Here is a 26700-nt window from a genome sequence, read left to right as displayed (position 1 = left end):
ATGGTTAGATAGCACCTGATTCTTTGAGCTCTTGTAAAATTGTATTTGTGTCATCAGTGGTGGTATCTATCTGCCTTGTCATCTGTTGGCCCTTTTTAAAAGTTCTCAGTTTTTTCAATCATTGGGGCTTTCTTCAATTTACTATTGCCTTTGCATTGTGTCCCAATAATCTTTAGCTTCCATCATTTGTGCCTCCATTGACTAGTCTAGTTTATTTATTTTAGTCAATTTATATAAATACCCATTTCATAACTGCTTCATTTTGCACCACTGGAGCTTCCGAAATTCATAAGGGCAGCACTTTTTAAAGAGAGATTAGATAGTCACTTGTCTAAGATGGTATAGGTTCATCTGCTTGAGCAAGGGGCTGGACTAGAAGACCTCCAAGGACCCTTCCACATTCTATTCTATTCTATTCTATTCTATTCTATTCTATTCTATTCTATTCTATTCTATTCTATTCTATTCTATTCTATTCTATTCTATTCTATTCTATTCTATTCTATTCTATTCTATTCTATTCCATTCCATTCCATTCCATTCCATTCCACCATTTAAAGCACATTACAGTAATGCATACAGGAGGTAACCAGGTCATGAGTGACTGAGTGTAGAGCCTCCTAATTCAGGAATGGGTGCAACTGGTGCACAATTCAAAATTGTGTAAAGACCTCCTAGCCACAACTGCCACCTGTTCTCTGAGCAGGAGTCCTGAGTCCAGAAGAGCCCCCCTATTGTGTACTGGGTCTTCTGGGGAAATGAAACCCCATCAGAACCAGTGACTTTACTGCAGACCAACCTGGCATTCAGAAGCAACACCCAAAACCCTGGGCCTCCAAGCATCCATTGACCAGGTATTGGTGTAGATTTCAGTGGGCTAGAGCACAAAATTGAAACAAAGCTTATTCTCTTTTCCCAGGAAAGGTCTAAATCTAGACCTTTCCTGTTATCCCAGGAAAACAGGTTCTTGCTTTGTTTCTTGTATACCTTAACAAACAATATGAATACTCTTATTGTTGTAATGCACTCAGCTGCATATAGAATTTCTTTTTATATATTTGCTTTATATTCAAGGAAATGCACAAAAAATCTGTAATTAAAGATAGGACATGAAATAGATAAGATAGATAGATAGATAGATAGATAGATAGATAGATAGATAGATAGATAGATAGATAGATGGGTGGGTGGGTGGGTGGGAGGGTGGGTGGGTGGGTGGGTGGACGGACAGACAGACAGACAGACAGCATTGTTGTGCATGGCGTTACAAAAGTAGGTTCTAATGAGTTTATTGGGCTTAATTCCCATCTGAATAATCACTGAATATATTGCTATCTTGGATATTATTTGAATGTAATGCATTTCAAAATAAAAGAAAACAATTAGGAGGAAAATCAGTAGTCTTTATTGGTTATCTACTATTGAGTGATAAAACATTGATATCCTTGTGCCATCCAGAGAACTTTATCAGCTTAGTGGGAAATCCAGAATTGGTTTTTTAAAGATTACAATACCCTCAGATGCTTGTTTAGAAAAAAATATTTTCTCTAATTAACTTTCAAAGGTTGAAATATGAGATAGTGCTAAGATTTATGACTCTCTAAATCTGACATGATATTTAGCTATTCTGCTTTTTCTCTCTTTAGCTTTACTTTCATAGATAATAACTACAAACTAAGAATAAATTGACTATAAATAAACCTTATAAATTCATTTCATTCTATTCCTAGAAGTTTTTAAATATAGATCTAAATGTTTAAGTAACATTGAAATGCATTTTGAATCTACTTTTTGCATGAAATGTGTGTTTTAAATCTTATTTTTTTTAAATTTTTCTCAATGTGTTTTATTCCAAAATATTCATTTATATATAATTACTTAGAGCCATTTCATTAGGTTTCAGGCTAGAGTTCAGCATGGAGGCAGAATCGGAGGCAATTTCTGATGACTGTGGAAGTGCTGAGTTAGGGTCAAAGAATCCATCATAGTGCTCCTTGATTTACCAGCAGTTTGTTTATGATTGACCAGGGTGTCATCTCATGCCAGCTTTGGGTTTGGGAGTGGGAGTCACTGTTTCTCAGTAGTTCTTTCTTTGTGTCCAGTTCCAATTGGTGTTGACAAGGGTGAAAAGCTGCACCTGCAACCCCTCATTTGTGGAGTGCTGCAGGGTTAGCACTCCTTTTGTCTAACAGCTATATGAGATCTTCTGTTGATTTGTGGTCAGATATCATCAACATGCTGATGATACCCAATTACTGTATATGCTGTATCTCAAGGCTGACCTAATGATATTATGAAAGTCCTGACAATGTCCCTGGAAGCTATGCATGCCTGGATCGGGAAGAACAGACTCAGGCATAACCCTGACAAAAATGAGTGGTTTTGTTTGACACCTCTGGTTCCAGGGACTCTCCTTCTTTAGTCTTTGACTGGAATGCCTTCCCCATGCAAGACTGTGCTGCAGTCTGGGTGTCCTCTTCAACTCACTGCTCCTGCTCAAAGTGCATGGAGCAGTTGTGGTCAGGAGAGTCTTTGTACAGATTCATATTGTCCATCACATGCACCTGTTTCTGGCCCAGGAGGATCTTCAGGCACTCACTCATGCCTTAGTCATCTCATGATTGGATTACTATAATGTATTCTACATAGGACTATGATTGAAGACAACTCAGAAGCTAAAGACAATCCAGAATGCAGCATTGCAGGCAATGATGAATGTGTTACAGTATGTGCAACTGTCTCTAAAGTTTCACAAGCTGCACTGGTTGCCCATTGGCTTTTGGGTGCAATTCAACATGCTTGCAATCACCTATAAAGCTCTGCATGGCATACAGCCTGGTTATTTGAGGGCCACTGTTCTCTATGTTTTCACCTGTACAATGAGATCAGCTAGAATGAAGACACCTTAGGTCCCTTCAATTAAACTGTGTCATGTTGTGGGATCTAGGAAGTGTGCCTTCTTAGAGATGACTGCAATGATATCCCATGAAGATTCATACTGCTACCATCCTTTTCACTTTTCACGATCTGATTGTTCCTCTAGGTCAGGGGTGTCAAACTGTCAGCCTGCAGGCCAGACACGTCATCTGGAAGCCAAGCCCACCACATTGCTGGCAAAACTGTTCAGATACGTTGCGCGACATCATGTGACGTCGTGACTTTGACATGTCTGTTCTAGGCCATGGCCTAGGCTAATTTTTGTTTTTTGCTGTTTGCCTTTGGGGGGATTTATATACAGTTTGTCATCTACTTTTTTTCTTGATATACTTTTTTCATTTTTATCAATAGCTGCCTATAGTCACTATGGAGTTGGACAATCACGAAGAGGAAATAATATTTTTTTTAATAAAATCCAAGCTGCATCACAAAATTAGGAGTGTAAATATAAAATAGAATAGAATAGAATAGAACTGGAAGGGACCTTGGAGGTCTTCTAGTCCAGCCCCCTGCTCCAGCAGGAGAACCTATACTATTTCAGACAAGTGACTGTCTAGTCCAGGGGTAGGGAACCTTGGCTCTTTTATGACTTGTGGACTTCAATACCCAGAATTCCTGAACCAGCCATGCTGACTTAGGAATTCTGGGAGTTGAAGTCCACAAGTCATAAAAGAGCCAAGGTTCCCTAACCCTGGTCTAGTCTCTTCTTAAAAACCTCCAGTGATGCAGCACCCACGATTTCTGAAAGTAAGCTGTTCCACTGGTTAATTGTCCTCACTATTATGAAGTTTCCTCTTAATTCCAGGTTGCTTCTCTCTTTGGTCAGTTTCTAACCATTGTTTCTTGTCTTGCCCTCTGGTGCTTTGGAGAATAGTTTGATGCCCTCTTCTTTGTGGCAGCCCCTCAAACACTGGAATACTGCTATCATGTCACACGTTTCTTCTTTTCTTTAGACTAGCCAAATCCAAGTCCTGCAGCCGTTCTTCATATGTTTTAGTCTCCAGGCCTTTGATCATTTTAGTTGCTCTTCTCTGAACTTTCTCCAAGGTTTCAACAACTTTTTTGTAGTATGGTGTCCAAAGTTGGTTGCTGTATTCCAGGTGTGGTCTCACGAGGGTTTTATAAAGCGGTACTAATACTTTGCATGACCTTGATTCTAGGCCTCTGTTTATACAACCCAAGATTATATTAGCTTTTTTGGCTGCTGCTGCACACTGCTGGCTCATAGTCAAGTGATCGTCCACTAGGACTCCAAGATCCCTCTCACAGTTACTGTTTTTGAGCCAGGTCTCGCCCAGTCTGTACTTATACCTTTGATTTTTTCCTGCCTAAATGTAAAACTTTGCTTTTCTCCATATTAAAAATTCATTTTGTTAGAGAGGGCCCATTGTTCACTACTGTTGACAGCTGTACATTAATTAGTTCATTGTTTAGCATTAAACCATGAAGAATTTATTCCTTAAATATTTCACTGTCACTTAAGCTTAAAAATATATGAAGCTGTCTTAAATTAAATGAGACCACTGATCCACCTATTCTAGCATTATGTTCTAAATAGCAGCTTCTTTCCAAAGTCCCCTTTATAGGACTTTTGCATTATCTGTAAGTCATTTAACTGGAGATGTTGCAGAGAACCATCTACAACATGAAAAGCACTGTATGATGGAAATACAGCCAACTTAGATTAGACTTAGCTTAGTCACAGCTAACACAAAAACCAGTAGTAGGATGCTCCTTCACTTGCTTGTAGAGGGATGCTTTCATCTTTACTTTGCATATCTGTGATCTCAATCTCTCTTCTCATCTCTATGGATATTTTAGTGCAATTGTTTATGACAGTAAAATATTACTGAGAATAAGAGTTGCAAAGAAGGACCATGTGCCAGGCCTACAAATGATTTGTTTACTATTAAGTCCATGACTCAGATATTTTAATCCGTGCAAAAAAAACCCCAAAACCATTCAGTTTCAGTAGGATAAAAAAAGAAAATATTTTTTATTAAAGAAAAAAGGGGAAATAATTGCTTGATGAAATTCTCATGAGTGAAAAGCAGAGTTCTTATATTTACTATATGTAGCCAAGGAATATATGCTAGTCTAAAGAAAAACATTTGAAAGGGTATTCATTCTATCGGTAGCATCCAACCTAGAAAGATAAGCAGCCAAAGAAAATTTAGAACTTTGTAGGAAAACCACTACATTCTCTTTCATCTTCCATAAGACAGTAAAGCTCATAAAAGCTACCAAAAGAAATTTAAAGCACCTTGAAAATAAAGCAGGAAAACAGAGCTGGCTTTTTCTCAGTGAAAGTTAACTTTCAGAAAATTGGACAAATGTTGCCAGTTTGATAAGTACTCTGCACGTCCTATTAAGGCTTTGATTGCTAAAGACTGGTTTGAGTTTAGAAATGAGATTTCTGAAATGAATAAACTTCTTAAGGATTTCCAAATACATTTTGAAGATTCTACTCAAAGTGCTGAAAGAACTCATTCCTTTGAGAATTTCATATAACATTAGTTACCGGTATACTGTATTCACAGTGACTGGTAGAAAGACAAAGCCAGCTGGACTTGTCCCATGTTGTGCACCCCATGCCATGTCATCTATATATTATGCAGTTGCCTATAGAGTAGCATTTACGTAGAGCAACGTCCATGTATTTTTAGAATGACAAAAGCAGAGTTGTGAGAGTTGTGATGCAATCCCTGTTCTTTGGTCATGATGAATCATACAAGGTCATGCTGCATGTAAAAAAGGAATTGAACCTAAACCACAAGAGTGCTTTTATCCCTCTGACCCCTGACCCCGCCCCCCAACCCTCTGCCTACATATCCCAAAGGTGCTTTTTCACTAGGCAATTAGACTTTCTTGTTTTTCTTTGAAGACATTTGCTTCTCATCCAAGAAACTTCTTCAGAGCTGAAGAAACTTCTTGGATGAGAAGTGAAATGTCTTCAAAGACAAACAAGAAACTCCAGTTGCCTTCTGAAAAAGCATCTTTGGGATAACTATGACTGGATGACTAAGAATCTCCATACACACACTGCCTACATAGATTCACCAAAGACACAAAGGACCTGTAGGAATTGGGGTAGGGATCCTGGACACAAGAAACAAAGACCGTGAGTTCTAGTCCTGCCATAATCATGAAAGCCAGCTGGCTAACTTTGGACCAGTCACTCTCTCTCAGTCGAACCCATCTAACAGTGTAGTAGTTGTGGGAAAAATAGGAAGAGGAAACTAGATTAGATATGTCTGACACCCAGAGATATTTGTAAAAATAATAAAGGTGGGATAAAAAGAAATAAATACTGGAAAGTGACTAGAGAATGAGTGACTGTATACAAGGCTTCCTAGTCCAGAAATGGGTGCATTATAGAATGATCCAGTCCATTCTCAACCATGGAAACTCATTGGATAGTATGTACAATACATAAGATATTGGGAACTAATATAATGAAACAAGAATTATTTCTACTGGGTTTTATGGACAAGGAATTAGAAAAGAAATATGGGGATGAACATTAAATATGGTAACTATGACAAGATTATTGTATAAAAATACTTAGAAAAGCAATGAAACACCTAAATAGAAGATTGAATTATAAAATTAATTAAATCTGCAGAAATGGTAAAGCTGATCAGTTTGGTCAGACAAAAAATATACTTTTCTCAAAGTTTGGAAACCTTATATAGAATTTTTGCTGAAAGAAGAAAAAAATGAATTGATAGTTTGGGGATTAAAAAACCAGAGGTACATGAAATGGTTAAGATGATAATCAACAGAAGGGCAAAAGACATATTTTTTTATTTCTTGTTCCTTTCTTTTTTTCCCATATTTTATCTTTGTTCTGTATATTTTTACTAAATTGAAAAAGTTATAAATGAATGAATGAATAAATAAAACTCACTATTTGACTTTGGACCAGTTGCTCTATCTCAGCCCAACCCATCTTAGAGGCTTTTTATTATAGGAAAAATGGAAGGAGGACAATATAGGTTGACTTGAGTTTCTGTATAAAAGATGGTACATAAATCCAACAATGTCTCTGTCTCTCTCTGTCTTTTTCTTTTGCTCTCTGTCTCTGTCTCTCTCTCTCTCTCTGTGTGTGTATTTAAATTTATTCCATGTGTTTTCACTGTTCCCCAAAATATATTTTACAACATGGCTCTTTCCCAAGAATATGTATCTTTCAATGAAGTCAAAACCGGAAGATCCTACCAATGCATGGTTTCCTTTACCTCTTCACTTGGAACTATGGACTGGCAGTGTTTTATGAGGAAATTAATAGCAAAGATTGAAAACACTTCCATGACACTGAAGAATCTAACCTTGTTTGAACTTGCTGTATGTAAAATATGGAAGTCAATCAAAAGATAATTATAAATTAGTAAACATGAAATACTAATCAAAAAGTTGAGAAAAATCATTTGCAATAGGAACTTCCAATATGTTCTAAAGCCTAGTTTTCATTCTGGTTTTTGTATTGTCTCTCATTATAGCTGTTATTGATTGTATAAATTACATCATTTTGTCAAAATATGTGTTCTCTTATATGAAAAAGAGCTAATCCAAGATTTTAATATAGAGAACCCTTTATTGCATCTCTCTCCTTATGCAGTCAATATTGTTTTGTCAAGGTTTTAAGGAAGTCCAAAAATTTCTGTAATTCTGTGTAATTCTTGACCCTCTTTTGAAACACTGGCATGATTATATTAACAATACATTATTGCTTATGGCTATTCTGAATGTATCCTCAGATCCTCTAAATTCACTCATTATTTTTCATTAACAACCAGTTCATTCTTTTGATTCATGTTTATGTAAATAGCTTGGCAAACCACATCATTGACCATCCTTGTAGATCTTATCCTGATCAAAACAAGCATGCAATTATTTTTTATTCATTTGCTTGGAAACCTTTTTCTTTCTCTTGCTTCTGTGCTTCAAAGTCCTTAATGTAAAGCTGTTTACCTTTGGGCTTATCCTCTCCAGAAATCTGTATAAAATGTTGCAATTACTATTTAAAGTATCTGTCATGTCATGAAAATAACTTTCATTCAGTTTAAATACAGTAACACATATAAATTAATAACATTAACATATATTGAAATATATGAACCAGTGGACATGAGTAGTAGAATATTACTAACATGAAATGGCAAAAACTATCCTGAAAACTAATCAAAGTGATCTATGCAAAGAATCCTCTCTCCATTCTTCTCTCATTCTGTATTTATTAAGGCTTTTTTAATTGAACATTTATTAACTCAGATCTTCATATGATGGCAAGGGAAAAAGCATATGTTCTTATTTCAGATCACACAATGAGGTAACTAGTTGATTCAAGCAACAGTGTGATATTATACACATCTAAGTGAGGTGCAACATGTTAAGGGATTGGATTTAAAAATCTAATTGGAAAGATTTAGTGTGGCTGTATGTATATAAGTATGGTATGTATGTACTGGGACTTACATGTGATTTTTTAAAAAATAAACAAACATTTTTTTTAAAAAAAATACCTCTACCTTACATTTCTTAGAAAACAAACTCTCTACCATATTCCAACAGGGATCAGTCTTAACATTAATGTTAGCTAAAAATGGCAAAGAAAAAGTGCAAGTTACTACCTAACTATTTAGGAATAATGAAATGTAACCTAAAATGCACAAGTCATGAATATGTAAATAAAAGTAATATAACCTGATATTAAATCAAGGACAAGGGCATGCATTATTTCCTTCATTCTCAATCCATCTAGGGGATGGAACTGCTTCCTTTCTGCATCTCATTTGTTTCTCCTTAGTATGCCGGCTTTTTAGTATAATTTTGTTCTTTTGAATGTCACCTTGACTCACACATCCATAGAGCTGTTTGCTAGCAATGTGAGTAAAATGTAAGCCAGGGAGCAGATGTGCAAGTGCACACAAGTCCCACCCTGTTTTATCAGGATTCATGATTATGGGAATTTGTTCAATCAAACTGTCTTACAATTCTTTGCAAGCTAAATGCAAAGAGTCACTGGGAGCAGATTTTGCATGCAGGCCCAGAAGATAAAGGGGATGACTAAATATTAGGTGGAGAACTTCTCTTACAAGTGGATTCTGGTATAGTATACATATACACACTTATGTGCATGCAAGCTAATAACATGTTTAACCTGCCCTGAGTATTCCATAAGGCTTTCAATGATTTCCCAATTTCTTTATTTCAATTACTTGGGCATGAGTTGCTCCTAGATCAAGAATAGGAATCTCAAACCTGTGGCCTAATTTGCTCACAAAAACAATCTATTTCAGGCTTGGAGCCAACAGACATGCTTGCTGAAAGCCTGTCCCACCCCAGAAGCATTAGCCATCTGAAACATTTGCAAGAACTCCTTGGGTTGGGTCCCTTCTTCTAAAGAAGAAGTATTTCTCCTTTAGGAAACACGATGAATCTCTGTGTTATTTTCTGCATGCCAGTCAAATGTAGACATTATACATAAATGGCAGCAATTCACAGAAGGGGACACTATTTTTTGTACCTGAAGCTAGCATGGAGCGATTTCTTTCTATATGCTTGATGCATTAAAAAAAAGATATTTTCTTCATGGCTCAGGTCCAAGGTGATGAGAAACAAAATACTGGATTGCATGGACCTTGGCCTGATCTAGCATTTATTTATTTAACTTTTATGCCACCCTTCTTGCTAGAGGCAGGTAACAGGCATTCAATTAAAATGCACTAGAAAGCATCAAAATAATAAATGATCATAAATTTAAAATTCAATTAAAACAAATGGTAGATTTTTCTGTATATTTATCTGATACATGGAGAAAACCAGGGGTTTTGTCTTTGCATTAAGTAAGAATGAATTTGAATTCCAATTTAACATATGGGAAATAATCCAATGGGACAGGCAATAGTGTTTTTGCTCCCTAAAGTGGCAATCACAAACATCATACAGTCCATGAAACGGGAAAGGAATTATATGCAAATCTCAGATACGTTTCAGATCCTACCTGTGTCTTTGATCATCCTCTGTAGGACTATTTCCTATACTATCTGAAAATATATTAGCAAATGCTATTATATTATTTAAAGAGATTATATAATGCTTTGGAAAAGAAGTTATGTTTCAGGACACTTAATCCAGTAAAAAAACAACAACAATAGACTTGGCCTTTTCCAATGTTACTAATTGGATGTAGAATTGGGGTGGTTCTAGAATTAGCCACAAAAGTACTGTATAATAAAATATTTTATTTAGAAGTATTCAGGTTAGATGCATAAACTAGATGTATCTTCTCTGTATTGTTGTTGTTGTTAGCTGCGAAGTCGTGTCCGACCCATCGCGACCCTATGGACAACATTCCTCCAGGCCTTCCTGTCCTCTACCATCTTCTGGAGTCGATTTAAGCTCACGCCTACTGCTTCAGTGACTCCATCCAGCCACCTCATTCTCTGTCGTCCCCTTCTTCTATTGCCCTCGATCTTTCCCAGCATTAGGCTCTTCTCCAGTGAGTCCTTCCTTCTCATTAGGTGGCCAAAGTATTTGAGTTTTAGCTTCAGGATCTGGCCTTCTAAAGAGCAGTCTGTATTGTAAGTACAAGTATTTCATAGCTTTGAAGATGTCATTCTGCGGTAGATGGCCCATGGCAATGGAATTTTTTAGCACAGTTTCAACAACAAAATGGCTGGAAAAACTAGACAGACTTAGTTGTGGTCTGGTTTACTATATCAGAAATAATTGCGATTTACAAATTTGGACTAAATTCTGTCAGTTTCTAAGCATGTGTTAAGATTACTCTTTTTTCTTTCTCCCATGCTGTTAATACATATTTACAGTTGGAAATATAATATACCTAGTGTTTTTCAGCTGTAATGCTAATAACTGGTAATTACTACAATAACAGCATGGTATCCTAACCTGTAGCATTTAAAACCACAAAATACATTTAATACATTTAATAAATAAATCCAAAATATAGCCAAAATATTCAAGAACTCCTGAGGCAAAATCATTACCAATTGGTTTTTAAAAACTTTTTTCTGCTTTTTGTAAATGATAATGTTAATTTTCTATCTCTTCAATGGGAAACGTTCATGTAGCATTTTGCAATTTGGGACTAGCTGCAAGTGATTATATCTGAGGAAGTAAGCAGTGTGACTGAATTCAGGCATGACCTAGATGTGTTTTTTCTATGTTCAAAGCATTGAAGTGGATTGGTCTTGGTAAAGGTGTATTGCCTATGTGAGAGAGTCATGCAAAGAAGTTGTTGCTGCTGGGAAGGGACCTACCTACCTTTCTAGTTTAATGAAAAGAAGAACTAGGGGGTGATACGATAGCAGTGTTTCAATATCTAAGGGGCTGCCATAAAGAAGTTATCAACCTATTTTCCAAAGAAACTGAAAGCAGCACAAAAAGGAATAAAGGTAAAGGTAAAGGTTCCCCCGCACATGCGTGCTAGTCGTTTCCGACTCTAGGGGCCGGTGCTCATGTCCGTTTCAAAGCCGAAGAGCCAGCGCTTGTCCGAGGACGTCTCCGTGGTCATGTGGTCGGCATGACTAGACACCAAAGGCGCACGGAACGCTGTTACCTCCCCATCATAGTGGTCCCTATTTTTCTACTTGCATTTTTACATGCTTTCGAACTGCTAGGTTGGCAGAAGCTGGGACGAGTAACAGGCGCTCACTCTGTTACGCGGCACTTGGGATTCGACCCGCCAAACTGCCGACCTTCTGATCGAAAAGCTCAGCGTCCTAACCCACTGAGCCACCACGTCCCTTCAAAAAGGAATAGATAGAAACTAATCAAGGAGAGAACCCACCTAGAACTAAGGAGAAATTTCCTTTCAGAACAATTAATCAGTGGAATGACTTGCCACCAGAAGTTGTGGGTGCTCCAACACTGGAGGTTTTTAAGAAGATTGGACAACCATTTTGTCTGAAATGGTTGTCCATGGAGATGGACTAGAAGACCTCCAAGGTCTCTTCCAGTTCTGTTATTCCTTAACAGCTTTCTCCCTCTAAAAGACAATGAGGAAGAAGCTGAATGAAAGGATCAGGAATCCAGAGCCTCAGTGTTATGTTAAATTTAACTCCTGAATGTTAAAAAGCTGAATGCTGAATGTTAAAAAGCTGGCAGGGTATAAACTGCACAAGGAAAATTTTAAATGCATGTATTATATTTTCTTGTAAGCTTTTATTATATTGTGAACCTAGGCTGTAAACTGTTTGGGAACAGTTTGCTGTTAAGATGGTGCAGAACTATTTTTAAATAGATAATAAATATAAAGGCAAAACAGTTTTAAGATAGTCAGAGTTGATTTGAAGCTGAAATATGTTTTTTAAACTTTAACCAATGTTTTCACAATGTTGAAATTATGATTTGAAACTACCAGGTCAGTAAAAATACTTGAGCTATTATCTGACAATAAATCATTGCAAGCTTGGCTTTGTACCAGCCATGAACAATTTCTCTGCTGTTACCTTGGAGCTGAACCATTGTTCTACTCTTACTTTGCTTTCAGCAATAAGTGATTTTAAAAAGAAACACATCATCTTAAACTGAACTATCTTATTATGTGTGTAGAAGTTATTTTTTCCAAGGCAATAATTTATTCTGACAGCTCTTGTGTTTTAATTTACATTATAATCATATGGACACTCATTGGTTGGGATTCTGGGGGGAAAAAACTTGTTCTGCATCTTCATATTCTGGATATATAGGTTTCTTAAATGTGTTTTGCATTAAACATATGTGCATTTTATTCATAAATGCCGGAATTTTCCTCCCTCCCTTTTCTGTCTTTTAGGGTCTTTATGTCTTTGTGGTATATTTCATTTTACATAACCAACTTTGCTGTCCCGTGAAAGCCAGCTATACAGTTGAAATGAATGGAAATACTAGCTCAGGTTCTACATTTTTCACTCATGGAAGTGGCATGCCTTTGGCAGGGGAAGAGATCAGCAAATCTACTCAAAATCTTATTGCTGCTATGGAAGAGGTACCTTTATTATTTTACCTTTACAAATAAATATACTAACAACTCATATATAGGTACGTTTCTACATGATCCATTGGTTTTATTAATTGATAAGTTTTACATCTTACATTTCAATCAGGAGCTCAAGAGTGGCATACAGCAAGCATTCTCCCATATTTTTTTTTCTCAGAACCACAACCCTGTGAGGTAAATTAGACAGAGAGAGAGTAGCCAGCCCAAAGTCACACAGTGAGCTTTTGTGGATGAGGGCAGACTAGAGTCTTTTTGCATACAAGGTTCATTTTTTTTATCAAAAAGGATGCTCAAAAACGTAATGTGTTTAGTAAAGCACAACTGTAAATAATGAAAGATTAACAATGCAGCTCTGTAGATATCTCCTTTTTAAATAGTTCACTGCAGTTAATGAATGTTTGTATTTCTAAGAAACCTCACTGGATCCAGTGGATCTTATCCCAACGTTTTTAATTTAGATTGCAGTCATCCACTGCTTGGTGGAACAGCCCCCTTTGGAGCGAGTGGGGTTTGTATCTCAGCATATAATATCAACATTAACAGCTGCACAAGAAAGAAGTTCAAATGACAATGCAAAGAACAAAAGCAGCTTTTCTTTCTCCTTTATTAGCCAACAAAAAGTTTCATTGGAAAAATGTGTTGGGTTCTCTTGGGAGCTCAATTATCATGATGCCTTTACTCTGGCTGAACTCCATGCTGACTGTCATATGAACCTGAGCAATTATTTTCCATCTGATCTTAATTCACAGGTCAGGAGAGTAAGCAAAACAAAGAAGGTGCCACCTTCTGTCTCCAGGCCATTTCAGGTTTCATCTAAACAGGTCATTGGATTTATCTAGAAAATAGAGCTGTAAAGTATACATGTCAGAAGCATCATACATGTATTATTTTCAGCAATCCTGCTCTATTTCAAAATGCCATCTCCATTCCCTTTCTCAATGCAACCCATGTACACCTTATTACAACTGCCAGATTAAGGCATTTTAAAAGTACAGAAAGGGATCTAGCTGGGAGCCAGCCAGAGGGAAGAGAATATGTTTGTGATGGTGGAAAGTTGGATCTGAAAGGACACCCTAATGGCAAGTGGTCTATAAAATAATATACATACAGCATTTCCACATTGTCATAGCTCATCATGCTGATTGTCTAACATATATGTTGTGGAGCCAACTGATCCAGATTCCAAGATGCCAGCAAACTGGAATCTTTTTTGTAGCTGGGCACAAACAGGCTTCAAAAATTCTCCACTAAATTTGTTGGCAAAGTAGCTTGGAATAGGAAATTTCTCTAACCATCTTCAGGAAAAGGAAAATTCTTCAACATTTTTTTAATGGACTGAGTGTTCCTTCTTGTTGACAATTGCCTTGCTATACAAAAAAATAAATAAAGAAATGCCCTAATGACAACCTTCCTTGAATTTAATTGAAGTCCTGGAAGCCATAAAGAAGATTACATCATGAGAGGCAGAACATTCTCTAAGCATCTTGGCTATCTCATAATTAAAGAAGTGCAAGTATATGACCTTCCACCCCAAAAAACTTCTCTCTTAAAAGAGAATTTGCTTTTAGAAGTTCTTTCATCACATTGAATGAAAACAGCTTAAAAAATTTCAGGTATATTTTTTGCTCAGCTAGAAATTGGGGGTTGAATTAGGATTGCTTATTTATTTCTTTGTATGTATGTTTGTTTGTTTATTTATTTAGTTTTCTTTTATCCCACCTTTATTATTAAGTATGCGACAAGGGCTGAGTACCATTTCTTTATGGATTTTGTTTACTACTTTCAGCAAAAATTTCAATCAATTACATCACTTAGCTTCCTTCTGTATGGCCTTTATAGTTTAGCAGAGATTTGAATTTGGGATGACCATGTCCCATACTTAGTTGTTGTACATTTATTCTATACCTGTAGTAGCAGGACCTGTCACAATAGCAGTAAATCAGTGTACAATATGTACAGTAGATGTTAATCATAAGCTATGTTTGGCAAAAATTGTGTTTATAGACTATTTAAACATTTGTGCCCCAGTTTTGCCTAGCTAAACATGTGTTCTTTGTTTTTTCTCAAACAAGCTCCTTTTTCCTTAAATATCATCAACATAACATATTTAATTTCTATTTTAAATAACAAATCCACCAAATGCTCCAATGAAGTAATACAGCAGCAGAGAACAATATAGCTACTCAAAATTATTTTAAAATATTTCTTTTTTTCTTGGCAATTTTTATTTTATTCAAAAGAAACTTAAAATATAAAATTCCAAGAAATTTAAAACAACAAAAAGAAAAGATACACAAAGCATACAAGACATTTTAAAAGTGCATTAAAAATGAAAAGAAAAAAAAGAACACATCTACACATATTACCCCCCCCGTTGAATACTGATTAATACATTGCTACAGTATGAGTTTCCACCCCTTGCGAAACAGCCCCCCATTTTTTTTAAAAAAAACTAATGAATCTATTTGCAAACTATTGATCTGTCATCTATATGCTATACTAATGACAGAATACTTAACATGAAGAACAATAATAATGAAAAGGACAAGATGAGAGTTTCAAAACCCTCTGTTAACAAACTTTTATTGTAATCAACTCATAGAAAATTTACCATGGCCTCTTATGTATCCTAAATCATCCTAAAAGTTAAGAGTAATTTATCCTAGATCGATTTTGTTTTTTGATACCATTTCTTATCAGTTTTTGTCTAGTTAAATATGTTCAATTTCTACAATCAGTCTTCCCAACAAAGTCCAGATAAAAGTGGTTTGCAATTAAGAGTAATAAATCCATTCCCTAATCTTTCCCAGTCCTCCTAAGAAAAATCAGTTTTCCAAGTCAGGTTTCTGCTATTTTAAACAAATGCAGACTTGAAGTTCAGAGAATTGTATGAAATCAGTTTAGTTAGTTCTACCTCTGTACAGTTGATATCTCTTTGATCCTTGAATCTTTAAGATCCCCTTTCCAAATGGGTCCATCACCATCCAAAGGTTGTCTTTAGGTCATCCCCAAGTGCTCCCATTCATATTCAGGGGACAACACTACCAGAAAGCCATCTTAGGCAGCAAAATCGGCAGATTACCAGTAAGAGAGAAAAAAATCTCTTTACCATTCAGCAGCCATGTTGGGGAGGGACTCCTCTTGGGGAGGAGATCCAATTATCTAAAAAGAATTCTATTACCACTCCTTCTGAAATAAGTAGTCTTTATAGAAGAAAGCAAGATCTACCCATCCTCTGAAAAGCCATTGAAGAGGAGATGACCCAAGGATTCCTTAGACAACAAACCAGCACAAGGTTATTGTCACAGAAAAGGGGTCTCTTCTTGCTTCACACTAATTACCATTCCTGAGGTGTTCAGAGATGCAGGAGGGCCTTTGACTTTCACCTCAGCAGGCAATCAATGTTGGCTGAAATAGAGCCAGTCTTCACATGTCCAGAGAGTCTCAGACTATAAGGGAGCCTTGTAGTTGCTGCTACTGTAATGTTGACAACTCTGACTCTTTTTCTTTGAACATCTGTTGTGGTGTCGCAGAGTCCACAGTAAGATATACATAAATCCAAGGCCAGTTTGATATCAGTTATGCATTCCATATTTTCTGTGTCTGTAGTTTCTTATTTTTGTTTCACAAAGAAAGTAACCTTCATCTTGTATATCTACTACATTATTATTTTATCAAAGACAGTCTGTGTATCCTGAAGGAATTCGTGGCTAGACTTAGAGAAACAGTCTTCCTTTGATAGTGGTATTTTTGGCAATATCAAACCTTAATCCCACTTAATTTGTGGGCCTGACTTAACCATTAAGTAAAGTATCATTAGAAGTCCAGAATTCTTATTTCTCAATGCCTAACTGATTTGTGTAACTCAGGTCCTAGCATAATTTGGCCAACTGAGATACCAATTGCATTTAGACAAGGAGATGGGCATTTGCTACTTTGAGTCAGATGGCAAAATCTTTTGTCCATCCCTGCTGTTTTGGCACTGGGAAATGCCATAATGCATAAAGAAACATTGACGTTTGACTACATGCACATTGCTAGGGCCAGGATATTTGAGGTGAGCCTATTGCATCTAAATCGAGATATTTATAAAAATAAAATAAATTTTCTTAGTTGCCAAATTAACTAAATAAATAATGATGATGATATTATTTGCTATTTGAGGGATCTTCTAGTCTAGAGAACCAATAACATCATTAGGAAGACAATGCAAAGAGATTTTTGTGGCACTCTATATTAAAAATATATGCTTCTTAATGCTTTTTCTAAAGATGCCAGCAGACTGGGAGAGGGCATCCCCAAGAACGGGCACCGAGGGCAGGACTGTCTTTAAGCAAAGCCCACAGAATGGCAGTGCCTACGTAGCTGCTGGAGAATTTAGGAACAGTTCTTTGATGGCAGATGAAGAATCACAAGAGTTTGATGATTTAATATTTGCTTTAAAAACTGGTAAGTACAATATATCCTCTTTTCTAAATAATCAGATATGGATTTTTTTTTGCATTTGTATTCCTGCTAACTGTTCACATCAAAGCAATATATGCATTTTATTTAAAGAACAAAAAGGCAAATTGAATGAACACACAATTAGCCTGTATCAGGGAAATAGAATGGGCATTCTTACTGTAAGTGTTTAAAATTTAGGGTGAAAAAGTAAATATTATTCTTATATAAATCACAAGCTACTATAGAAATGCTACCATATGTCCAATTTATATGGATCTAATTTCACATTTATATGTAAGCAATTGTAGATGAATCAGAAATACAGTCATGGACTGTGCAATTATGCCAGCTTGCTGAGTTAGACTCCCCATAGCTATATGAAGAAGAAATTTGACTGTCATCCAAGAACCAGATTAAGATGAATTCTAAGTAAAAGATGGAGAAAATCCAGTCACTGAATGTGAAACTGTGTCACAGAAGACCCTGTTGGTATTTCTTGGATATGCAGAAAATGAAATTTATGGATTTCTATAGATCTCCTAGAAGAGAGACAAGTCAGCATTCCACTCATCAGATGTTTTGCACTTTGATTCACAATCAACCATAGCCACCACTAATACTTTTGGAGGGTACTTCATTTGCCAACCTCACAGCTGTCTTAATTTGAAGGGCAGGTTTTCAAGGTTACAAATATTAATATGATTACTGACTTCAAAAGAGCACTTGTATTTCTAGTTTATATACATCCTGGTTACACGTAACAGAATACAAGCCAAGCCCGAATATGTTTTGCATGGATCACAAAGTAGCATAACAATTTCTCAGACTTATTTGTTTGGAAGATTGATAGTTGCGCAGTGAAACATGGCAGCAAATGATATGACTGTAATACTGCTTAGCAAGGCATAAAGTGACCCAAATATATATGTATGTGTGTTTATTGTGTGAAAAGGGGAAGTGCCAAGTTATGTAATTTTTTTTTAAAAAAAGTTCTAATTGAACTAAGGTCAAACTATGAATGCCCTGAAGAAATATTTCTAAGTGCTTTGTGTCACATAGGCAGAAAGACTAGATTGGCTATCTAAATTCATCTTAAACCTGCTTTACAAGTACTGTGAGTTTCTTAGGCAAACAGGCAGCTGGGAGACCTTTGAGCCATAAGCTGCATTTGGTTTCATTGGCATTCTTAGAGTAAATTCAGATAGGTCCTTGTTTATTCATGACACTTTCACAGCTCAACTATACTGTTTCATTCCCTTGTTAGACCAAAATAAATAAATAACTAAAATTAGTTACTGTTTGAAAGAAATATTATATGACGCTAAAGCTACCAAAATGAAAATAACAGTTAATTGTTTATGTTGGCCATAAAAAAAATCTTGTTGAGTGTGTGTAAACATCAAACAGGTGAGGAAAAAACCTATAATATAATATAGGTTTTTAAACATGTCAAAAAGGCGAGATGAGACTTAATATCCATTTACCCTCTGCAGTAGTAGATACCACCACACTGATTTTGCAAGCCCAGAAGATCGTAAACATACTTCAGATTTATAATTCCTGGTTAGGCTGGAAAGCAATGTTAAACATGTATCTCAAGAGTTTTCTTTTTTGACTGCAAGCTGGACTCAGTTGATAAAATAGCTGTTTTTAACAAGAGAGCATGAGATATCAACTTTAGCATTAGTGCTGAAAATGTACAGGCAACATTTTCTCAATAATCACAGTCCCAGTGTGAAGTCATTACAAAGTCTTACAGGGCCTCATTGCTTTAATTTGAGAACATGCTGCCCCTAAGAACTCTTAACTATCTTGTGGTAAACACTTCTAGATAAAAGTTTAAATGGTCTGTGCAGTTTTCAGTTGTTCTTCCATAGAGGACTTTATAAAGGTAAAGGTAAAGTTTCCCCCGCACATGCGTGCTAGTCGTTTCTGACTCTAGGGGCCGGTGCTCATCTCCGTTTCAAAGCCGAAGAGCCAGCGCTTGTCCAAGGACATCTCCGTGGTCATGTGGCCAGCATGACTAGACGCCAAAGGCGCACGGAACGCTGTTACCGTAGTGGTCCCTATTTTTCTACTTGCATTTTTACGTGCTTTTGAACTGCTAGGTTGGCAGAAGCTGGGACGAGTAACAGGTGCTCACTCTGTTACGCGGCACTCGGGATTCAACCCGCCAAACTGCCGACCTTCTGATCGACAAGCTCAGTGTCCTAACCCACTGAGCCACCGCGTCTCTAGTTTTGTTCCAAAAGAAGATTATCAAATCTTTAAAAATTCATTCACGGCAAGAAAAAGTATAGTCATGTTGTAATTTGGATTTTAGCAAAGCAATAATCTTAATAGGTTATTTGTTTAAACAATCAGCAACACAACAAAACCACACATGTATACTGTAAATTAGGAAACAGCAGGACAATCCATTTGGCTTTCTGTGCTGTTTCTTTAATGGTGAAAGTGAGTCAAAGAACAGAAGGGACTTATGCTCTAGGAAAGAGTTGTGTGCAGTGATACTTGATTTTAGAAATTAGAAGTTAATTCACTGCTTCAGGATTTAAATTCTCTACCCTCGAACTACTGTTTAGATCAACCTCCCTCACTGACAGATTTTTAGAAGGGACCCAAATTTCATAATCATCTTCCATTTTAATCTTCCTGGGTCTTCAACCACCAACTCCTTTTTCCTTCTGACTAAACAACTGTGAAGGAAGAAAAGATTGAAAAAAGGAACACTAACAAAAACTATAGGAATCCATCTTTTAAAGCATCTTTAAGTCCTTTGATGGCATGGAGAATATTGTAATTTGGTCATGCTTTCGCCCAGGTTCGCCTGGTGCGCCAGTTGCGGCCCTATCTAAGCCGGGATGATCTATGCACAGTCACTCACGCTCTCGTGACCTCTCGACTAGACTACTGCAACGCTCTCTACATGGGGCTGCCCTTGAGGACCACCCGGAAGCTCCAACTGGCACAGAATGCAGCCGCGAGAGTTGTGTTGGGAGTTTCCCGATACTCCCATGTTACACCTCTGCTCCGTGAGCTGCATTGGTTGCCAGTTGTCTTCCGGGTGAGATTCAAGGTACTAGTCATGGTGTTTAAAGCCCTACATGGCAGGGGTCCGGAGTACCTCGGGGAACACCTGCTGCCGGCGTCAACTTCCCTCCGCCCTGTGCGTTCCCACAGAGAGGGCCTCCTCAGGGTGCCACCGGTCAGAGAATGTAGATTGGTGGCCCCCAGGGGGAGGTCTTTCTCTGTGGGCGCCCCGGAGCTATGGAACCAGTTACCGGTTGAGCTCCGGACGGCGCCCGATCTTCGCTCCTTTCGCCGCGATCTGAAAACATACCTGTTCGAACAAGCCGGCCTGGCCTGAGGGGGGATTGGTGGGGTTTTACTATCATTTTATTGGGGTTTTATTAATGTATTTATTGTTGGGCATGTATTTAATTACTTTTTAATTTTTGTAGCTTTGTGTTTTATTCTTGCCCTGTACACCGCCCTGAGTCCTTCGGGAGAAGGGCGGTATAGAAATATTAATAAATTAAAATTAAATTAAATGTCAGCTGCTGTATTTTAGAATTAAAAACAGACAAATAATCCAGGTTCATGTATAACAAAGCAACTTAATACGCCACATTTTCTGTCTTATGTGTTTTATTAATTGGTAGTTAACAAGTAGTAGCATTTGGTTTCCTGCATATATAGCATAGTCCAAATACAGTGAGCCAGGTTTATTGCTGGTATAGCTCCTTTGAAATCTATGCATTTACAGCAGAAATAATTTTGCCTAGTCCATTGAATCTTTGCAGCCCTTGCTTATTTGTAGCTGGTTTTACTGGCAAATAATGTCTGGAATTAATCTCTTTTGACATTACCATGTTTAATTACGCTTGCATGCAGTTCTGCACTTCTGCCTAAATAGGATTTGCAAGTCTTGAAATGTCTAAGTAGGGGTTGGGCAGTTTTAAAATGCTTTATCTACTTGTCCTAAGACCAAAAGCACAGTATGTTCACTCAGGCAAAGCAATCAGTTGGTGCCACTAGAAGAAGAGATAATGTGGAGGTGGAGAAGAGAAGCTTTTCCACCTTTTTTTGTTCAGTAAGAATTCAGACTATGCTAAAAACGCTTATTCCATCATCCTAAAAAGCTTTGCCAGAAGAACTATACCTCTATGAAGAAAATATAGAGGCATTACACTGATATCCCTACCAATCTTGATGTAATATTGGTTCAGGAAATCTGCCCACCTAATACAGACTAAAGTCAAGCTTTCTAATGTAGCATAATTGTAATCTGTGATTGCCATTGATGCATGGAGGTCCTGTCCCTCATCATGTAGACCTTTGTGAGGAACTCTACTAGCAATTGGAGAGGTGCACAGAAAGAACCAAAAGAAACAGTCATCATGCTTAGTTTTTTTTTCATACCTTGGAGATTTGCATGCATATTTAGTAATGTGTAGTCTTTTAAAGACATATAGTTTCATGAAAATATAGAATAATAACTCTTAAGGGACATGAAGCATAGACGTTACATGAAGAAATAGAATGCAGTATGTCCGAATGTGTGTGTGTGTGTGTGTGTGTGTGTGTGTGTGTGTGTGAGAGAGAGAGAGAGAGAGAGAGAGAGAGAGAGAGAGAGAGAGAGAGAGAGAGAGAGAGAGAGAGAGAGAGAGAGAGAGAGAGAGAACATTCATATAAAGAATGACTGGAGCTAGGATATAAAATCTGAATGACCAGTAAAAAAATAAAATATTTAACAGAGTTCTGGAGGTTTGCAAACCTTAACCATAACATAGTCTGCTTAAGTCCTTAAATATAATGAAGGCAATATTGCAGTAGTAGAATTAAAAACATAAAATTGCACACTTACTGTAATATCTGTAACTGTGGTTTATGGATCAAATTCAGTAATGTAAATGATAGTTAAGAAAGAATGAGAATTTACATGTGAACTAGAAACAATTTATTTGGTCTAAGTCGATGTTTTAAGTTGGAGGAATCTTCTGTAAAGAGTTTAGCCAGAAATTTTATAAGCTAGCCGCATAATTCTGATATGACTAAATTTTGAATAATATGTCCAGTCAGAATGATTAAACCGGGAAGCTGATATCATCATCATCATCATCATAGCATATTCTATGGAAGATATAGCCTCATTTTCAGATCTCTCAAATATTCTGCCTTTCTTTGTATGTTCTAGGTGCTGGCCTCAACATCAGTGATACTGAGTCATGTCATGGCAGCCTGGATGGAAGTACAATAGCTAATTCCCAAATTGTTGAACTTAGAAGAATACCTATAGCAGACACTCATCTCTAATCCTTTCATTTTTTAACATGCTGTACTGCATTCTGCTTTTTATACATATGTTTTCTTTGAACAACAGCCACAGCAAAAATCTCACTACATATAGCTCTGTAACAGAATGCTGTGAATTATATGATTAAAGAATTAACACGTTTTGTTTATTAAATGAAATAACCTTATAATTTTTTTACAGTAAGCTATAAACAACTCATTTTAAGCCATTAATTTAGATGAACCTATTCTATAAAGTCAACCAATTTTTAAAAATTAACTCCTATGTGCATTTCTGTTTTAATAAAAATTGAAATAATTAGTTTGATGGAGATGGTGTGTTTATCTATGTATGCTTCACCAGGAAAGATTTGATAGTTATTAAGTTTCAATTTATTTTATTCCTATAGTATAGATATTTTTCTTTTTTTTTTTGCTTTGCTCACAACAGAGTAACATTTTACATTCCAAGCAAGACAGAACAAATTATAATCAGAAATTTACATGTAGAGATGCTAAGCCCACAGACAATTTGAAAACAAATCCCACAGTATGACCTAAGACTGGAGTTGAAAAACAACAACAACAACTGATCTATAGTATCCTATCCATGATTTTTCCTGAATGTAGGAACTAAAAAACCCCTCTCTGAAGGAGATGGGTGGTTAAGAGATAAGAAAATAAATAGAGATAGATTAGTTAGATATAGATAGATAGATAGATAGATAGATAGATAGATAGATAGATAGATAGATAGATAGATAGATAGATAGATAGATACTCTTTTGCATTTGAGGTTTTTTTTTTTTAATCCCATTTATATCCCGCCCTTCTCCGAAGACTCAGGGCATCTTACAATCTAAAGCACAAATCAATGTGCTTAGCAATAGCCTTCATTCTATGTATATGCCTGCTTATTAGGGCTTTCCCCCCCAAGTGGCATTATTACAAAGTCAGCTTAATTGCCCCCAACAATTTGGGTCCTCATTTTACCTCCCTCGGAAGGATGGAAGGCTGAGTCAACCTTGAGCCTGGTGGGACTCGAACCTGCACTAATTGCAGGCAGCTGGTGTTACTTAAGGAGGCATTAGCCCACTGTTCCACCAAGGCTCTTTTTTCCAAAAATTTTGTTGCATTTAAAAGAAAAATCTTCATATATGACCCAGTGTAGCTTAAAGCTCCAGGAGAATATGGAATTATTCTCAAGCCACTTCATGGATCATAAATTGTGAGAAGCAAGGGTGCTAAGCAAAGCCCCTGATCTAAATGCATTTCTGTATCAGTAGAAAATGATTCTGTATAAGAAAGCGTTTCTGCCCATTTAAGGTGTGATTATGTAGTAAAAGATGATAATATAGAGTCAAGAATGAATGGTTAATGAATGAATGTGTAACGAATACTAAAGTGAGTAACTAGTACAAAAGAAGTGTTCTCAGGCACCTTGGTTTACATAGGAAAAGATAATTAATTACAGTAGAGTTAAATTGCAAAACAATTGTATGAAAAAAGAGTGGGAAAGATTCAGGGAAAAACCAAGAAAATCATGATTGAATTGAGCTGATGAGATCATCAAACAACAAAAGGTAATATCTTTAAAGAGAAAAGGCAATATATGAATCAGCGTGCAGATAGGGTGGAAGCAAGGAGAAGTTTATAAGACTAGAAAGAGAAGTACGGTGAACGGTATTAATATAAACTGGGTTGAGTTAGTTTCCCTTTGCTTTTTTATTATATATGGCATTTATTTTCTTTTGTTCACTGTTCTTCACACTTTGGGCACTTTCCCACAGACATGTTAACGTGTATTCCTCCCATCCTTGAGGCAGCAGAAAAGTAGGTCAACCTAATTTGCACTGCTCCCATGGCCAAGCTTTAGATACACAATAAGGAGGCCAGAGAATGGTGTTGTCCATACACATGTAATAAGTGGAGATTCAGGACAACAATTCATGAATGCCCTAATTTTCTTTCCTTTCCTACTTAGTGCCTAGCATGCAAGAACCACCAATTGTTCCTTGAATGGTATGGTGGGAAATGGTTGGGAAGTGGGTAAAATCTCACACATTGTATCATTATCCTCTTATGCCCTACTGAACATCTGGATTTGGTGAAGGGTGAGGTCTATTATCTCCTGGGAGATTGATAATTCCATATCACACACACACACACACCAGTGAAACAAACAAATCTTTGGGTAGACTCATCAATTTCTTTCAAAATTGCAGTAATCACATACAGAGTCTTCAAGAATAATGTTTTTTTTTTAAGTTCAAGCCTTAACTTCCAGGGCCTTGAGAGATCAATATTCCCATGTCAAGGAGGAAAAGAAGGGGCAAGCAGTTGCCAACCTATTAGTGGTATTGAAAATACTTTCCTGAAAAGTCCTGCTTTTAAACTGTCACCTGCTGGACCAGGAAAAATTAAACTCTAATACAGGGGTGTCAAACTGCCAGCCTGCAGGCTGGATGCATCACGAGGAAACCGTACCCATCCCATTGCCGGCAATGGGGGAAAAATTCCGATACGTCATGCAATGTCACATGACATCATTAGTTTGACATGTCTTCTCTAATATGTTCTCCCACAGACCTATAGTCACAGCAGTGAAAGCACATTTTAGAATATCTGAAGCTGAACTATTCTCACCTCTTTCCTTGCAGTGCCCCGATTCCAACTATTGTCCCTGGTCTGCTTCTGAGTGTAGCTGATACAACTACATGCCGATCCATCTATTCCTTTCCATTTTTGCTTCTTTTCTACCGCTACCATGATACACATCCTGAGACATTAGTGTAATAATGTTCTGCTGATTGCCCCACGCAAGTGAGAGGAATTAAAGAGAGACAGAAAGGGAGTATGTACTATCACCAATTGTCCTTTGGCATTGGCTGGCAAAGCTTTATCAAGATGTCAGGGCCTTCCAAAGCTGTTTTAGCACTGTCATAGTGAAGCATGAATGGAGCGAGAGTACTGCCTGTACAATCAGACAAGTATAGCAGGAACTTTGTGCCATAGTAAATGTATTGCTGAAGGTTGTTGCCCTGTCATGTGTACTAGCAATGATCAGCCCTTGTGGGGGGAGAGGAGACAATGAAATCCACTTGCAATTTGCATGCTCTTGAAAGACTCTCTTCTGTATGAAATAGCTTCAGTGACCTAGACCTAAAGGTACTTCTATGAAATCAGATTGAATTCTTTGGCATTTGTCAATGCATCTAAGGCTCATCTGTCCTCTAAAAGACCTTTGTTCTGGTGGAAAATTTTGACACAATTCAGTTCTCTTTCTTAATAGCTGTGGAAGGAACATTGGCCCAGATAATTGAGTGGCCTGAAATTCATGGTATAACATGAACTCATCATTATTATTAACAAACAAAAAACTGATATTATTTTCAGTCAAAAGACAGAGTACAAACTGTTCTGATATTTTGTCATGCTGCACAATTGGATTGGTTAAAAGATCACTAAGGCTTTGCCCCTGGTAGAAGTGTGTTACTGCTAGTAGTACATGCTGGTAATTTTGCCCAGATTAGCTGAATAGTTGGCAGTCAGCTTTTAATTTCTCTAACCTCCTTAAATGAGTCGATGCATCAAGTAAAAATTGATTTCCTGCTATACTAAAATGCCACAAGCTGCTTAAAGACATAAAGAACAAAGGAAGAATTACATAACAACACTACAAATGTTGGGTCACAAACCTAACAGGGAAAAAATCCACAATAAAACATTGCCATAAGAGTAGGTTTAGTGGTGCCTTCTGCTGCTGGCTTTCTCAAAAACAAATACTTCTCCTCCAAAGAATCCTCAGGGGATATTTTTAAATATATTTTATTAATCTTTAATAAAAAGTTTATGCAATCATATTTCAGGCATGCATAACAAATAATCCAGAGAATTGCATTCAGATCAAAGTCAATCAAATCACTGGAAATCTTGACTGTTTACAACACAATAGCTCAATAATAATGTTTCTATAATTATTCGACACATAGCTTTTTGTGACATTTCCCAAGTAA

General features: G+C 36.8%; 1 protein-coding gene across 1 annotated transcript in view; it reads left to right on the top strand.

The window, feature by feature from the left end:
• The window catches only part of ADGRV1 (adhesion G protein-coupled receptor V1), a gene marked incomplete at its 5' end in the record, with an annotated part of 249459 nt that extends 226082 nt beyond the window's left edge, over positions 1 to 23377 (top strand). The window contains 3 exons of the mRNA XM_083351665.1: positions 12740 to 12931; positions 17215 to 17392; positions 22587 to 23377. Of these exons, the coding sequence (XP_083207791.1) occupies positions 12740 to 12931; positions 17215 to 17392; positions 22587 to 22705 (489 nt within the window). The 3' untranslated portion in view covers positions 22706 to 23377. The remainder of the gene's footprint in view (positions 1 to 12739; positions 12932 to 17214; positions 17393 to 22586) is intronic.
• Between the last annotated feature and the right edge of the window lie 3323 nt (positions 23378 to 26700).

Source organism: Vipera ursinii (genome assembly GCF_947247035.1).
Source record: "Vipera ursinii genome assembly, chromosome: 2".
Classification (NCBI taxonomy): Eukaryota; Metazoa; Chordata; class Lepidosauria; order Squamata; family Viperidae; genus Vipera; species Vipera ursinii.
The sequence above is the reverse complement of the archived record's forward strand: the minus strand, read 5'-3'. Positions and strand labels throughout refer to the sequence as shown.